Source organism: Lepidothrix coronata, unplaced genomic scaffold (genome assembly GCF_001604755.1).
Source record: "Lepidothrix coronata isolate B3197 unplaced genomic scaffold, Lepidothrix_coronata-1.0 Scaffold215, whole genome shotgun sequence".
In the NCBI taxonomy this organism is placed as follows: Eukaryota; Metazoa; Chordata; class Aves; order Passeriformes; family Pipridae; genus Lepidothrix; species Lepidothrix coronata.
This window is the reverse complement of record NW_016690395.1, coordinates 440,565-458,685: the sequence shown is the minus strand read 5'-3', so window position 1 is coordinate 458,685 and position 18,121 is coordinate 440,565. Positions and strand designations below refer to the sequence as shown.

Below are 18,121 nucleotides of genomic sequence, written 5' to 3'. Positions count from 1 at the left end.
ATTCAGCTGTGATAGCCACAAACACTTTGTGTAAGATGAACAACCGCTGCAGAAAGGAAACCACAGGAACTGGGAGTAAAGAATTACAGTTTGTTGCTCTGTTGGCAACAGGCAAACAGGACTTGAAGTATCTGCAAACTGTCAGTCACTGCTAGAACTATAAGGAACTACAGGATCTGCCAGTGTCACTTTGGCAAGGATTTCCCCCTCAATGTACACCACCAAGAAGGGACATGGAGGGTCATGCTAATTGGAGCATCAAAGCAAGGTCTGTGCTTCAAGTTAACAAACTCCCAGTCACCAGAGCCCTTGCAGCAGGACTCCCCATGGCTTGGTAACATTTCATGCCCAGGTAGCAGGAGTGCACTTTGCACCCTCATAGAGTTTCAGAATGCCTTGCCTTGGAAGGCACCTTGAAGATCACCTAGTTCCAACCCCCTGCCATGGGCAGGGATGCCACTAGCTGGATCAGATTGCTCAGGGCCCTGTCCAGCCTGGTCTGGAATGAGGCCTTCCAAGGATGGGACATCCACAGCTTCTCTGGGCAGCCTGTTCCAGTGTTTCACCACCCTCACAGTTCTTCCTAACATCCGACCCAAATCTCCCCTCTTCCAGTTGAAACCCGTTCCCCTTTCTCCTATGACTCTCTGACTCCTTTAGACACTGGAAGGCTAAAATGAGGCCTCTACATGAGGAGGATCATTTCTTACAAAAATTTCTGTTATGATAACTCTTACTTTTAGGTAATTGGCAACATGCTGAGAGTTTAAGAATGGGTAAGGATGACTTTCCCATTTTCCTGAACTCTGTGTCTGGGAACTGAAGCAAAGGTTTCTGTCGTTGTATTTGTATACTTCATTTCTCATATTCAGTGCTTTGAAACTGGTACGAGGTAATTAATTATTCAAATATTAAATATTTTTTAGGAATTAATTTAGCGTCTTAGCATTTTATATCAAGCCTTACATCTCCTTTAGGACTTTTATAATCTAAAATTCTGCCCTTTGGACACAACATTTTTGGAAAGCAAAAGCATTTAAGCTGAGATGAAGCACAAGTGGATTTACTGGACTATGAAACATCCCACATGTTAAAACAAGCAGCCTGTCCACTCATGCTCCAGGTACAGCTGAGGTTGGCTGAGTGGACTCGGCACCACTTGTGTTTTGGGGTGGGGCTGGAAGGCTTTTAGCAGGAATGTGTCCTCAGGGGTAAGGGAAGAGGGAACACTGAGGAAAAAGAAGGGCACCTTTTACTAAGTCAAACCTATAGCCGTGTTCCTTCGCTTTTGAGAAGCGCTGCTTCCAGCTGCTCCCTCAGGTAGTGTTAATACTTGGAGTCTGTGTTTTCTAAGTGAAAATTAGTAACATTATTCACAAGGGGAAAAAATGGAAGTGAAAAGGCATCACGTTCGCACGGCATGACACGTGCCTGTGATGGGGATAGGGACAGCAGCTTACCAAGGTTCAGGAAGGCTCACTCCTGTTCTGCTCTGCAGGTTTCATGTCCAGGAAAACACATTTCAGGCCTGAAATACTGCAAGTGAAACAGAAACCAAGGGAAGTTGCAGCTGATCAGCTTCTGATCAGCTTTTTAGAGGCTAATATTGGGATAATGTTAACTCCTCTCCTTTTATTTTTTTAATTCACCTGATGGTTTATTATAAAACCATCCTCAATACCCTTACCTATTTAAAAAATACAGGTATTTTCTTAAATTCACTTTGAGGAGAAGACTGCAGAGCAGGATATTTCATTCAATTTTTCATTAAATAAAAGCTATAAGCAAAGAGAAAATTATTTTGGTTTCAGTTTTATTCTTTGTGTAGAATCTTAATATATTAATGTAGAAAGTTTAATATCTTTTTATGATAATTGTAATAAGCTTAAACTTGCTAAGCATAAGCTACTGAACTGAAACCATGACAGCCAGGTTAGTTTAAGTGCAAGTCTGAGCATGGAAAGTTCAGAGGTTGTCTTTATTTTATTAGAGGCATGTAAGTAATACCAGACATATAGAGAGGTAAGTGTATGATACCTAGGTTTTCCTTTTGTTAGAAAAGAATGGTAATAAAATCACGGGAACTTAGACTGAGACTGTACTTCAGGAATTTGTTATGTCAGGAAAATGCTCCCAGGCAAAAACACTGAAAATAGTATCTGGCTTAAAGGAAAACGTGTTTTTCTTTGTGCTGACAACTGAGCACTAAGACTGAAAACAACTTCAACTGTTCAGTTACCTTTTGCTAATCAATGCTTTTCTAGCTCAATACTTTTTTCAAATTATATATATATTCAATGAAAGGGTAAATTACTAACGCTAAATCAAAATCTTAAAGAAAATGGCCACAGCTGGTGTCTAGCCAAACTACCATCTATTTAAACCCATTATAAAATCAGCTGTATGCCATTTCAGTGCAGGTTACTTAAAGCTCAAACTGACTTGACCTAAAGGGTTTTTTAATTGTTCTTTTCAATGAGAATACCTGGCACATCAGGTCACATAGGAATACAGCTATTTAAAACAACATTTCTGCTTATTGTCATTGCATCCACTAGGTAGCTAAAAGTCAAGCAATAATGAGGAATGGAAAACATCAGTCTAAAATTTATGGCCATCCTATGAATAAATCATTTTGTATGTGTCTTCCTAAGAATGATAATTGAGTAATTTTGACAACTTGTAATATATCTACTAGGAATGTCCCTTGTTTATTGCTACCCCTGCCTAAATATGGCAACAGGACTAAGGAAGCAGATCATTAACACACTAAAGACAAAAATGAAAAACCAAAAATAAAGATACATGTACACACAGACAACTCACTTTAACAGACAGAGGAGCTCAGTTCAGTTTGGTCATCTGTTTCCTGTTATAAGCTTACTTTTTCCAGCATTACAGGCTACAAGGGTAACATAGAAGAAGACTGTCAAAATGATCGAAAATTATGACTGTGCTAGGACAACATTTTGTTCATCCTATAGCTGGTCCCAGTGGGGCCAGACACAAAACAAATACAAACAGTATTTAGGTATGCACCTTGGACATCAAACTAGCTCCTTGCATAACAAGCAGCTAGAAGGACAACAGCTGTTCACTCACCAGGATCACACTGTCTAGTCACCTTGTTTGGGGAAGTCTAGGGTCTATTAATTCTTTACCATTTATGTATACAGAAACACAGAGCAAAGTAACATACCTAAACATTGTGTTCACATTTCTAGAGAAAAGTACATTGCACAGAGTAGCAATTTAATCTGTGGTAAATTAGGTATTACCAGTTGTTGCAATTATCTTCCGCTTTTTTATGCTTTTTTTCATCTGCTCCTCTTCAGTTTTCAATAAACATCATTTCATCTCAAGTATCATTCTTTATTATTCATACTAATATAGCTCCATCCTTAGATATAAGGAGGATTCTGTTCTGAGAAGAAAAGAAACCAGAGCCCATTGATGCCAATAGCAACAAGGTCACAAAGCAGTATTACAAATGGAATGCAGTCTCACTAATCCTGTAAACCATCAAGATGACGGATACTGTGAGATGCCATCAAAATATTCCCAATCTCTAGGGGAAAAAAAAAACCTGTCACAAACTCACTTTCTATAGTTTGGCTTATCCAAGAAAAATAGGATGTCATGATGCATATAAACACAGCTCTACTTTTACTCCCTTGCTTCTATAAACCTTTTCCTCCTGTGAAGCCTATTTCTATGTGGGGCAGCAGACATAAAATAATTTACTTAAGTCACAAATAAGAAACACCTGTGGGAAACTGTCATCAACATGAAAACAAGTATTTTAAAAAAATGGGGGAAAAAATCCACCCCATGAAACAGAGATTGGTATTCGGATTCTTGTGTGACTAATTATTTTTCTTGACCATCCAAAGCACCTAATAACCTCTTAGACTATTTGTTCAAATAAGGCTCCTTTTCCAACTCTGTTTCTAAGAAATGCTGAAATTTTTATCCTTTATTCAGTAGCACACATGCTCCCTGTGGCACATCCCACATTCCTTCTTTTCAAGGAGATCCAAAAACTATTACAGACTATTGATACAGGTATTGTAGAAACTGTGAAGCATGTAACAGCACAGATCTTTGCTCTACTGAAAGCCATTTATTACTGCATAAAATCAGATCATGCCAAATATTCAACATCACCATAATTAAAACATTGATATTGCTACCCATTGCCTGGAGCAGAGCAGTATGAAAATCCTTACTGTAAACAGCATCAAAGTTTCCAACAGGTATCTCACCTTGATGAGTTCTTCCTTCAGCACAAAAAGGTCATGAAGAAACATTTTCTCACTCCAGAAAAGTAATGTAACATGTTCAGATTGACACACCACTATCTCAGAAAGCAAATTCTCTTTGGGCAAGTATGAGAGAAAACTCTGGAGATAATTGGTATCACCATGTATTTTATACCTGCCATTTATACCATTGCCATACCAACCTCCAGTTACTCCTGTAACTATAAAGAGTTGCAGAACTCAGGCTAAAGGTAGGAATTCACTCCTTCTTGCTCACTTCTGTGCTTCTAAATAAGCGGGCAGCGTTCTTCAGTTTTTCACATGAAAAAACACCCAAGCATTTAGATCTTTTAGATATCTAAATAAAATATTTCTGAATATTTGAATAAAATATTCAGAATATCTGAATAAAATAATTTCAGGATTCTTTTTTCCCTCTAATATCTATTGTTTGTAGTGCATGTATTTGTTTGTAGCTTGCCACATGCACTGAAGATACGTTCATAGTTTTCAAACTTACGATTATTTAAATTAAAACATGGCAGAATTCATAAATATGTAAAAAACCCTTAAACATGCAGCAAAAATTTCATTAGGAGCTATTTTCCATTGTGTTAGTATCAACAGATGATTTTAAATTAGGGTAGAAAACTGAACACAGAAGGCTTATTTTCATTTTAGAGTAACATGACTGTGACTGATCTTTTCAAATCGTTCCACAATCACAACTTTGACCAAATTTTAAACTGAATATAAAATCAATGAGGACATAGAGATGCAGGAACTATTCTTAAAAATTTCTTCTGACAGCAGAGTTTCTTACAAATAGGAAGCAATACACTTCAATTAGCAAAGGTGATAATGAAGTATGCATTTGCTGACATCATCACTAGCTCCCACTATCTGGTCAATGGATAACTAGGGGCTTGATTTCTTCAAACACAATTTCAAATACCTGCTAACAGAATTCTTGTGTAATACTAATACTTAAATCTTGTTAAAAAATGACTGGCAAGTTTGAATACATTTTTAATAAACAGAATGAGGCCCAAAGTAATCTGATGAACTTTTATTAAAAATAATCTTCCTACAGTAGTATGGAATTCTTTAGCAAAGTCAAGCCACCTGTTCCACATCTTTCTTCACTAACACCGTAAATCTGATCTTTTCTGTTCCTCTAGTGATCAGCACTTCTGGCTGATAACTGCTCTGCTTATAAACCCAAACGCAGTTTTGACCACGAACGCAATTTTCAGGCAGCCAAGAAACAGTTTTACTGAAAAGGAAACCACCTTCCCTTCAATGAGACCAACTTTTTTCTAAATCTTTACAGATGGATATAATTCCATGCACAGTCATTAGATCCAGAAACTTCTCAAAAGTTGCTTAATGACACATCGCAAGTTGATTTGTGATGCTCTGCATGCAGTTTGCTTTTTAAGACTTTTTGGGCTGCTTCCTTTTCCGAGCGCAATGCGTTCAAGATGCGTGATGTCTGGTTCCCAGCTCTGCTTCTATCTGCTGGATGTCATTATGCACTGAAGATTTATGTTCTATTTCAAATCGAATGCAAGTTTCACACTCTAAGTAGGGGTGCCCACAAACATATTGTTCTTTGGAGAACAACTCTCTGGCTCCATAGATATAACTTGGACAGAGTAGTTCTGTTCCTCTGCAGCCCATGCCCGATCCAGATCCACAAGCCCCATACACTGTTTTCCTAAAAGGAGAGCAAGGGAAAGCATGGAAACTCAGAATGTAGAAACGTTATCAGAAATATGCACTTCAATATTTAATGTTAGGAAAACACATCAGTAAGTCATCTAAAAATAAGTTCCACATCTCCTTTAAAAACCATCTTAATCTGTTTTACTTCAAATAGACACTCTTTAATAGTTCCAAATCACATCTGCGACTTGTAACCCTCATTTAGCAAAGATCTTGAGAAGATTATTAACTCTTTATATATGGAGAAAGCTTAAAAACTGTCGTGCCCTTCTCAAAATGTACAGAAAAATCCATACTTTAATGTAAAAGCCACAGGAGGAAGAAAAATGCCTCGTTTACCCCTTAGCTCTCTGAATTTCCAAACTTCTACTCCCTTTATGACCATAACTGTTTTCCTCCTGTACTTTCATCTAAAATCTGAAAATCTCTGATTATTGAACTTCAACAAAAGACTACAATACAAAAAAGTTATCCAGTCTAATTGATTTGAGACATATTAATGTAACTACTTGTAAACAAGAATACTACATTGGTAATGCAAATTAAGCTTATCTCAGATTTATCTGCAGAAAAACAGGAAGGATAAATGGAGTTTTTCAGCTTAGACATTTGTATTACGATACAGCCATGCCAAGATGATGGGACCATTTGTCCTTACTTATTTACTCATTATAATTGATTATTATGTTCTGAAATACTGAATTGACTTGTCAGATTGTATTTCAGCAGTTTGAAATGCTATTGCAAGAAAGATTTAACACTTCCCTGAAACGTTTTATGACTAATAGTCATACAGTCTCAAGACCTCAACAGGGTACAATCCTCCGTCGGTCTCAAAGCCAATGATCTTACCTCTTTTTCCTGCTCCTGACAAAATTGTATAGCTAAATATATTTGGGGTCTGAGACCAAGGGAAGAAACAGGATCACATCATGTTTACCATCAGGATATGAGTCTGGCATATTCCTCTGGAGCTCCTCTGGAACCGCTTACCTCTTCTGTGAACGTATACAGAGCTTTTGCACCTGCACCATTATAAGCCCTGTTATGCACCCTGGTTAGGTGCCTGCAGAAGTTTTGGTGGGTGGCACAAACACTCCTCAGAATCCTTGTATTTCAGAACAGCTGGTGCACATCACACTTTAATACAGTACTCAATCCAATCTATTCTGTCCTTCCACAGTGAGCTGATGGCCAGAACTATCTTCTCCTTCTCAGCTGAATTCCTTAGTTACAAAATAATTTCACTACTTTGAATTCACCAACATTATGACATTTGGACTCTGTTCTGTTGGCGGCTTGGAATTTGAGAGGGGTAGTAATTGGGTAGGAGACAATTTAGAGACAAAATATTAAGGGTGGGCCTGAAAAAGAACTTTGCAACTCAGTTCTGTATGGATCTATACGTTGCAGGGAGAAATTAGCAGTTTATAAACCCAGGACACAACTCTGCAAATTACTGTTTGTGGCACTATTCTTCCCACATTTGTGGCTTCACAGAAAGTCACCTTCTGTGGCTGGTTGAACAAAACGGCATGTACACATTCCTGCCACTGACAGCAACATCCTTATTATTCCATGTGTACACACTAAAGGGCAGCTGGGATTGTCACTACTGGGGCCTGGTTCCCTGGGTGCTCTCAGTAAGACTGTGTGAAATGCATGGAGCAGTTCTGTGTAAGCAGGTGGACTGTAGCAATGTCCACAAAGCCATTTAACCATTCAGTCTGCACCGCTGCATATAGTGTGTAAAAGTCACACGTCCAGTGAAAATGATACACAGAACTTCGTTCATTTAAAAGGGAACTGCTGTGTGCAGCAGAACTGGGTTCAACTGCATATTTTTACCTTCACAGATCCTATAGAAATCGGTGATAACTCCTTTGACAAATGTGTTGTTTCAGCGATGACAGTCACAGACAAATGCTGTATTTTAACAGCATTAACAGGTAATGAAAGCAAATGATTTGTCACTTATCTGAAGCTGCATAAATTCAGTGGTAATTGCTAAAATGTAGTTTACAATATAATCCTAAAATATTAAAAAAGTAGCAGAATAAGTGATTTTTGCCATCATTTACATGAGAAGAAAAAGCCTCCACCTGTTCAGGAATACTCTCATTAACTGAAATACAGTTTTCTCAATACCTGCTCATGCACTTACCAAAAACATTCTCACAATGACTGTAACACTGATCGCATGCAATTGTTTGCAAGGAAAATGTAAAAATACTGCTAAGCAAGACTCCCACAAAATCAGTTTCAAAGCTGAAGCAGAACAGGGAAATGGGAACCATCTTCAATGAAACAGACTAATATTACAGGGAACTTTAAGAAAAAGTAACATTCTTGAAAACAGAAAAAGCAATGATGTAGGGGAAGAGGAGAATAAGATTTATATTTATGGGTTTTTGTCAGAACAAAACATGTGAAAGTTACATTTGTGGAAAAAAACCCTGCAGTTTCAGACATGGTCAACAGATAAAAATTACAATCTTTCAAAAAATAAATTTGGGTCCTATTTCAATTTTCAGTCCACAGTGTGGGGTGCTACACTGGTAACTGAACACTGTCCTTTTTAATTTCTTTTTTTCAAATACTGTGATGATAACAAAAGAAGCGGCAAAATTTCTCATCAGCTTGTATACAGAATCTGTATAACTTTCTTTTTGTGCAGTGAGCATAAGAAATATCTTGAATGCTTCAAATTAAGCTTTTAAAAAACATTATGATTATTTGCTACTACTGCTTTAATGTAGTTTGTAAGTATTTCTTTTAAGCCAAGAATGCAGAGTTACGTTCTTAGAGTTCCAAGCCTCGTCTGTCTTTTCTGACCTGGAAGCTCATTTACAGCTTCTATCAGAACAAGGACCACGCTTCTGTAAGTCAAAGCTTATGCCACATATTTGAAGCAGTTTGTATTTTGCTGTCCTTCTGACCAAAGCCAGCCCAACCTCTGCAATTTACCCTTATTGTTTGCAGCTGGCATTAGATGTCTACCCTCCTAAGAGAGTTACCCCCAGTGACTACGAGCAGGACAAAGGGGGCACACTGAAAGTCACTACTACGAATAGTCTGTGCTTTTAATGGAAGATGAACTGGCAGCAGCAGGACATCAGTGAACTTTACTAAGATCTCATGCTTTTCATAAAATGGTAGGGGGGAAAAAAGGTCAAGCAATTAAAAAAAATAAAATAAAAAATCAGTAAAATGCAAATTCTCTATCTTGTATTGGTGATTTTGACATAAGGGAAGAGTTTCTATACCATAGAATGGAAGAGTAAGAGTGAAATGTGACAAAAGTAAAATTTTTCAAGTTTTATGTGAAGACAGCAACTTAATGCCCCATTCATAAAGGTCTACTTCTTCCTTTATATATCAAGTGAAATCATTACTGAGATGGTTTACACAGCAGCTGCAGAAATTCATACCAATTAGCCTGCGTTCAGGTGGAAGCTGAACAGCTGTCTGATCTGCAAATCTGCAAAGAATCATGTGCTCCTAAAAAAAAAAAAAAAAAGAAGATAAAGCAAGAAAAATCTAATTAAATGTTTAGAAGTATTAAAAGTGCTATTACACTGAAGACTGTATTTCTAGAAAATTTATCTGTGTGCAAATCCCAATTTTTATTCTGCAAATATGTGTGTAAATCAAGATTTTGTAATCACTATCTCATTTCTCATCAGTATTTGTTCCCTGCTAAACTTTCTCATTCTTTTCAGCACTTGAATTGGATGCAGTGTATGCAAGAGAACATTCTTCAAAGACGTACTGCAGACTAATTTTGCCTTCAATAACTGATAAGCAACACAGTCTTCTTTTAGCACAGTCATCATAGGGCTGCACCTCTGCATCAATAAGCAGCCAAGATGAAATTCTTAAACAGGTGATTTGAACTACTGCACACTTCTCCAAGCAGTGATTTTGAATCCCAGAAGAACAGCCTCATGGTCAAACTTCCTCTGCCCTGCCAAATCCAGTCAGGATCAACTCAAAAGATCCTGAAGGCAAAAAATACCTGGCTGTGAACAGGAAAGTCTCCTCCATCAAAATTATCATAATGCAATTTCAACCTATCCCTGTTCCACTAGGAATTTTTGCAAAGGCTTCTACAACAGCTACTGTTGATTTCTTCCTGTCCTGTCACTCAGGGGGATGGTGCAGTGGAGGATGCATTTCATTCCCTAGTTAGATCACTACACAAGCAGGCAGAACCCCATATCCTCATTTGCCTTCAAATCCCACCACCTATGTCAGCATTATGATTGCTCAAAGACCAGCGAAGCCAAGGAATGCAAGTTAGCCAGATGGTGAAAGAAAAAGCCTTGCAGGTGTAGCAATGAAATGAATGCTCTGATGACAGCTGTGCTCTTTGGGACAGCTGCAATATTAAGTACAGGACAGCGTAAATCAGAACCACCTTAGAACTGTACAATGTTCCCAAGTCTCCTACAATGTCACAGGGAGAAAACAGAAATGGACAACAACAAAAAGTGCTCTCCAAAGCAAAACTTCCAGAGCTATAGTTCTGAAAAAAAGGCATGCGTCTTGCATCAAAAACTTTTTTTAAAAAAAATTCTTGCCTGATATAAAATTATGACATTAAAGAGTTGGTTCTTGTACCAGGTGGAGAGAGCAACTTCACCTAAGGACACTTCAGGTTCTTTCAGTATTCTGAAGTAAGAATACTTACTCCAGCTTTTTATCAGAGGGACATAAACATCCAAGAGTTTCTATTCCACTAAAAAGCTTCATATTAAATCAACTACCCCACAGTACACTCCATCCAACTCATAAATTTAATAGACACCTGACCGCAAAAAATTTTCTTATCTATTATAAAATAAAATATTATCATTTGATACTCAAATATTACTAATTTAAATAAATTCACACTATCTTGAGGCAAGGATATTTGTTCCCTAGTACAGCTATTGGCATGAAGGTTTCCAGCTCACAGCTTCATAAAAGATATGGAAGCAAAATGAGAATGTGTTATAATACATTTAGGACTTACATGCACTCTACCACCCACCCCACCCCCCAGTTTCATTCAAATGTGGCTATTTTTGCAGTACAAAAGAGTTGAAAATGTTAACCCAGACATGAGCACTGGAGAACAAAGGACAAAAAGAGCCATGGGCAATGTGGCCACTACTAGGAGAGAAGCAGCAGTGATAGGCAGTTTGGGGGGAAAAACAGGGATTTAGAGGAGAGGGAAAAGATCCATCTTAGCACACAACTCCTCACCAGCCTTCAGGCACCCAATACAACTTGGCTCTTTGCAACATCAATATTCCAGCTCTTTGGACCAGATCAGAGCCAAGGTGAGCCTTATCACTTAACCTGAAAATCTGGACTGACTCCAATGCCTTGGCTTCTTAGAGAGATGATCCAAAGAGATAAATCAGAGCATGTTATGACTACATTGTTTACCCATAACACACACTAAACTTTCAGAAATAAGAAGAAAAGCATTTCTAAAATAATGAAGATTATTAACTGCCCAAACTTTGTGTGTGCATAAACAGTTAACTTGCTTACTAGAACACCCTTACCTTCAATTCCTATTAAATTTCCAAAGCAAAAAGTATATGCAAAGTTATACAGTTCTACTTTCTAATTCTCCTTGTGTCTTGAGAAAGTCTCAAAATGTATCATGGTAGAAATCTACAGATACCTTATTCTTTGCAACTATAAAATAATGAATTACAGCATAATGTTCTCATCAAAAAAGTTTTGGAAATTCCAGACTGCTGGATGTCTTTTTAGATCTCACGAAAATAAAAGATAAGAGAAATTAATTTAAAATGGGAACTGGAGGGGGTGACACAAACAATGTCTGGCTAACACATGGCAACTTTGGCTGCTAGCCAATAACCTGTAACAATTTATTAATATGAAATATAAAAATGCATACAGCTAGCTGCATAACAAAAGTTATTTATAACTAGGATTATTGGAGGCACCAACCAGCCTAGACCATTTGTATAGACTCTTATGTTATTAAGAGCAGCAATATTTTCTAGCCTTGTCTTTGACTCCTGTACCCTCTGCAGCACAAATAATAAAATGCTGGAATCTACAGTGTTGACAAACCCTGTGATTTAAATCTCCATGGATTAAAAAATTAAGAAAAAAATTCACTGAGTTGTAATGAAGTTATACACACTATTCTAATCTAGGCATCCCTGACTTTATACTGTCACCATCTCCCTCTGTACTGTTAACTAGTTTATTTTAAAAATGCTAGTAAATGAATTTTTTCTGAACAGAAACCTGAGCTCTTTGTGATTATGAGTTAGAAACATATAAATTTAAACAAGGGGAAAAACAATGACAGGTCCAAATCCATTGTGCGGCTTTTGTCATCTCAATCTGTGGGCATTTATTTCCATGTAAATTAGCAAAGTGTACATAAACCAGACTGTCATGAATGTAAGATTAGTGTATTAGCAGATAACTGAATTTCCCTTAGAAGATGGCTGGAAATTTTCTTAATTTTTAAAACCCGCTCTTATTTGAGGATTAAAAAGGATAATCTCAATTTTCCTGCCACATACAGCATCTTTGCACTGCTCACTGTCCCAAAAAACATTTAGATATTACAAATACCTTCCTTTGCTTTCATATTTCTGTTATAAAGAATTATTCTGCATCTCCAAAATTCATTTCTACATTGTAAACACCAAGACCTCTGTCTAGGGTTTGACATGTAAATTTAGTAAAGTTTCTCTATAACCTTGCTTCACTCAAAAGGAAACATTTTCTTTCCATGCCACATTAAGTGCATCTAAACGCTCATGACAAAGTTTAACAGATCAGCACCAGTTTTCAGCTGTCCACCTCTCTGCTCTTGTCCTTTTTCACTCCCCTATTATCTTCACTCTGTCAGATCTGTTTGCTTCATTGATTCTTTCTCCCACATTTCTCTCGGACTGTCTCCACAGACCCTTCCTTCGCAGGGTCAAAATGCACTTGAATACTTTCAAAATAATTTTGAAAAACATTTTTAAAACAATCCTGCATAAAATTCTTGCTGATCAGTACAAGCTTTTCCTACTTGGTATGTCCAATCTTTTAGACATAAATTAGAGGGAAAAATCTAATGATTTTTAGAAAATAACAGCTCTATTTAAGACTTAAATAAACTGGCGTCTTGTAATTGTTAATGGATACATGTTGAAAGTACTTTAGGAATGGCTCACTTACACATTATGATAAAACAAGGGGCTTTTTGTAGAGAAACTATTTAATTTTATTGAAGAAAAAAAGCCTTAAAACATGGATGGTGGAGAGAAAACACAATGACATCCACACTATTAATGAACATCGCACATAACACATGCCACTCCTTGCAATTAAAAGATAACCACATATATTTCATTTGACAAAATGACCCAGTGAAACACAGGAAACTGCATGTAAACCTTCCCATTTGCCATTTTACATACCTTGTAGGACAAAATTTCTTTGAACTGACGACTGAAAAAAAAAATAAATAGACCAATTTAATTAACATCTAAAACCAGCAGAGGTGGAAAGTAGGAGCAATTATTTAATACTTGAACACAGTTTAAACAAAGTAGCAGTATCTGTATCCTACAGAAAGGCTTTCAAAAATACCAAACCCCATTGCAGCTCCTGTTCACTAGAAAAGGAAAAGTGTACCTGATGGTGTCTTTTTTTCCCTATTATGTTATTCATAAAAATATTCTCTCTCTAAATCATTATAAATACTAACACAGATTTACTGTTCTTTCCTCATTGTCATATAAATACTTTATATATATTTAATAATACTCTAGACAAGCATATATTTTGTTTGCATCGCAAAAGTAAGGGGCCTCTACAAAGGAATGGACTACAGAACACAGACACTACAGGGATATGGGTTGACTATCATGTTTTATGATCATATAACATAAGGAAAAAAAGAAAAAGCAAACCCTAAAATGCAGCTCGAAATAGGGTTAATAATTTTCTACAGAGGCTTGTGATGTTAGATTCAAAATTTTATCAAACACAAAACCCTAATTTATATTCTTGCAGCATCTATAGCAACAAAACTTTTCTAACATAGGGAGCATTTCTAGTCTTAGTGGTCCAAAAACGTAACTGGTCAAAAGTCCAACATTATACAGTCAATTTTAAAACAAGCCAACTGAGAAAAGCTATATGCCTGCTAGTTTTAAAAGACTTAAAATTTTATAGCCTCTTCCTTAAGAAAACTTATTTCTTTTATTGTGTTTCAAGAGAAAACAAAAATGGACACACACAAAGAGATGGAAGAATCAAATGGACTAAGAAAACACAGTTAAATCCAAATCTTAGCAAACCGACAAATTCTAAATATTTACTCTCTACACTTCTGTGCCAGCACACTTGGGTATTACAGAAGAATATGAAAATATGAAAAATATTTAACATAGATGCATAAGATTTTTTAGATTTATTGATTCCTTGTCAGACTGCATGTTTCAGTTTGTTATTTTAGCAAATATATACTTCTGTCACTTCCTAGTAGAATTAAATCTTGGACATCAAAAATGCAAAGCTCAGCTTTATGAAAAAAAAAAAAGCCAACCAAAACACAACCCTCTTCTGCCACCTAGTTCTGATTCAGAAGGCTGTAGCCTCTTATCTTCTGCCACTTTATGCTTATCTTTTACATTTTATTTATAGTAAAGGCATTAAAATTCTTAAGCATAAGATACATAAGTATCTCCCACATGGCAGATTTGAAGACAAAATATGTACACAGTTCATTGAAAAAATACTAAAAATATGAACTGAAATACAGGAGGGCTTGTCTACTTGGGAATAAATCAGAGAAGTTTCATGAGCAGTAAACTGTGGTATAAAGCAGACTCACTTCTTAAGCTGATTGCTTACATCTTTCTGCAACATTAAAATGTCAATTCCCCTTCTTACAGTAATTTTCGTGAGTTTTCTATTAACTTTGTGATTTAAAGGTAAAAGGTCTGCATATTACATACTGTATCTACTATGCTCCTTGCACAAAGTCTCCTGAACTATGAAAGATAAATCCAGAAAAAAATAATCCAGCAATTACCAATCTGCCTCCCTTTCATGATGGGTTGGGAAAGACAAAGAAGAAAACAGTTTCATTCTAAGTGTGAATCAGCTTAGCCCAGAAACTCGCAATGATCCTCAACTGATTAATTCTATACTCTCTTAGTATTTTATCCCATCACTTAAGTTGATATTTTAAGGCTTATCTTGTTAGCTTTCGTTTACCTTCGTGGATATTTGAACTTGACTGTGTTTTGAATGAAGCCATAACAGCAAGGGGAGATGACAAAGGCTGCCCGTGCCCGGATGCAGTGCTCAATCACCATGTCTGTGGCCACACCACAGGCGTGCAGAGCCACCTACAGCAGTAAAAACAAAAACCAAGGAAACAAGAAAATTCCTTACAGCAACATTCTAAATACAATCCTGTTCAGCATCAACACTGAAGAAGGGTCACTCACCAAAAGTACTCAGAAGGAAGTGCACTACATCACAATATCAAATAAATTAAAAACAAAGTTCCAGAAAAATAGTTACAGAGAAACTATTTGTGGTAATTACTCAAAGGTTTTTGTCAAGCAAGAAGGACTTAGAAACACAAAGAACTATTTCAAAACTGGATTTCAATTTAGCAGTAAGAGAAGTAACACATATACCTGAAGGTCACATTCAAAGGAGAAAATTTAACATAATTTAGATCATTAGATTTTAAGATGTTGAATAAAACCTCTAGAAAAAGAAACAATGGAGGTGGGGGGAAGCATCAAACACAGCTTGCCCTCCTTTTTTTTTTCTTCTCCTTAATCTTTTATTTCTTCTTCTTAGTGATGGGCTCTTCAGCTAAAACTAGAATAACATTTCATCACAACTACTTGGGAACACTGACATGTGTCTGGGCAATGCACAGGTTGCACCCAAATTCTTGATGCTCTCCTACAGAAAGGCAAGTTACTGCAAGGCAAGTTACTGCAGTACTCAATAAAGTGCAAGGAAAGGCAAGCAGCTCTCATCTCTGTGATGCCAAACAGGCCAGGTGAAATGAAGACATTACTTACTCTGCCTCCTCCCATGTACTCTGTACCCCAAAGAGTAGGCCTGGTGCATAGATATTGCTCTATGTTTTCATTGAACTAAGGACATTTTTGAGACATTTGTAATTTTATGCAGCAGTGTGGATTTATAAAACTACATTGTTTTCTTTTCTTTTGGTTCACTGTAAAGTTTTAAAGGGAAAAGCTTTAAAGGGAAAAGCTTTAAAGCAGCACAGCACAGCTCAGATTTCAGGATTCAAAGTTGTTTTTCAAGGTAGAGCAATTGGAAGATAAAACCTTTACTCTCAGATATAGATTAAAACAACGTCTTTTTTTGTTTGCACTCTGCTTGCTGTAAGCTCAGCTGAGCAGACCATTAATCTTCAACTGGAATGTAACTGCATACAGACGGAAACAACTATTTTTTTCTCAAGCAGAACATTAAAAATTAACAAGAAAATAATTTCACAATGAAAGTTTTCTGCTTACATGAATTTAACAAAAATAAAACTAGTTTAACATCAGAAATAGAGTCTTAATATCACAGTTATCAGATTAGCATAGAATGTAATTATAGTTACTTCCTCATCTATCCAAGCAGAAAACAAAGATCTTTATTTTGCTTGCACATCTGAAAAAGAGACCGTAAAACAGCAGCAGATAAAACCAGTAGCTTTGCTGAGCCTATATGACCTGTTACACCAACTGATTTCTTCTTTGTGTTTCTCAGAACCAATTTACTTAAGGAAAAAAAAAATGACAAAATTAATGACAAAGCTTTCTCAGGATATCCTGTAGATCCAACTCACTGTCTGAAACAAAATAAATTGTGAAGACTAAAGCAGATACGCAGATATTTGGTCCACAAATCCAAACACCTGTAAACACAGGAAAGCAAAGTGGCCCCTGACGAGAGCAACAGAGCTAATGCAGCGTGAGACCATTGTCCTGTATTAGACCTCTGGTACTGCAACTGCCCAGAACAGTCCAGTGCACACAGAAAAGCAAAGGGAAAAGAATGTTTCCTGAAACTTCAGGTTTACTTTAGTGATCTTAAAAATAAGAGTACTCAACACGCTCAAAAATATCCCTGCTCTCCAACCAAACGTTAAACTTTTCAACTTGTTCTCACAAATTAGCTGAGATACTGTGAGTACTATAGAAATATTAAAAACAGCTGAGATCTCAGACTCCTCTGGGTGTTGGCATGTAAATGAACACTGCACGCAAGTATTTGGAAGCTTTCACTGTAAGACTGAAATAATTTATTGTGGTAGGTGGTTGTACTACAACATGTAATAGTACAATGCACCAGTACATTTGGCACTCAAACATGTTGTTTCAGAACCTTGATCATCATTATCTCAAGAGTTCATAAGGGCAGAAATTTCATGCAGACCAAAAGGGAAGTGGTTCACATAGAGTTTTTTAACCTGCTTTTGAACTCCTGACAGATAAAAAAAAGCTAAATAACGTACATTTGATGTCAAGGTAACTAAAATGCATATAAACCTATTTTAAACTAATACCAAACCCAGAGATGGTGACTTCAGTCACATTCATTTTTCTATACCTCTCTAAATTTCAAGTGAATTCGTCATTGTGTCCTTCCTCACATTTACACTATTGTTTTACTGAAAATGGTGAAGTCATGCAATGAGTGAATAGCTTTGCAAGTCTCAGAAGATGGGTTTAAATATGGCACATTGATAAACTTTTATTTATCTGTGTATTATGGTATCTATATCCATTTTTGTATCAGACCAGGGTTTATGACATAATGAGGCAAAAGTAGCTTTATATAAAAGTATAAACTTTATATTTTTATGTTCAAACATAGGTCAGCAAACCAGAGAGCTCCCATCTTAAATACGCCAAGGAAAGTTAATCCTAGGTTAACGAGCTAATCCTGAAGAGTGAATCATGGTATGATACAAACTAATTCTGAAGCTGACATTGATACAGGTCTCCCAAAAAGGGAAAGCTCCAGTTTTGTCTGTTGAATAGACAAATCAAGTCAAAGAAACTGAAATCACAGGCCCAGAAATGAAGCATTTCCAAGTG

General features: G+C 36.6%; 1 protein-coding gene across 2 annotated transcripts in view; it reads right to left on the bottom strand.

The window, feature by feature from the left end:
- Positions 1-5,316: 5,316 nt before the first annotated feature.
- The window catches only part of GSTCD (glutathione S-transferase C-terminal domain containing), a 62,482-nt gene continuing 49,677 nt past the window's right edge, over positions 5,317-18,121 (bottom strand). For both annotated transcript variants that reach the window (XM_017833531.1, XM_017833533.1), the window contains exons 9-12: positions 15,252-15,385; positions 13,445-13,475; positions 9,422-9,491; positions 5,317-5,982 (exon numbers count right to left, since the gene is read on the bottom strand). In XM_017833531.1, coding sequence (XP_017689020.1) covers positions 5,846-5,982; positions 9,422-9,491; positions 13,445-13,475; positions 15,252-15,385 — 372 coding nt within the window. In that variant the 3' untranslated portion in view covers positions 5,317-5,845. The remainder of the gene's footprint in view (positions 5,983-9,421; positions 9,492-13,444; positions 13,476-15,251; positions 15,386-18,121) is intronic.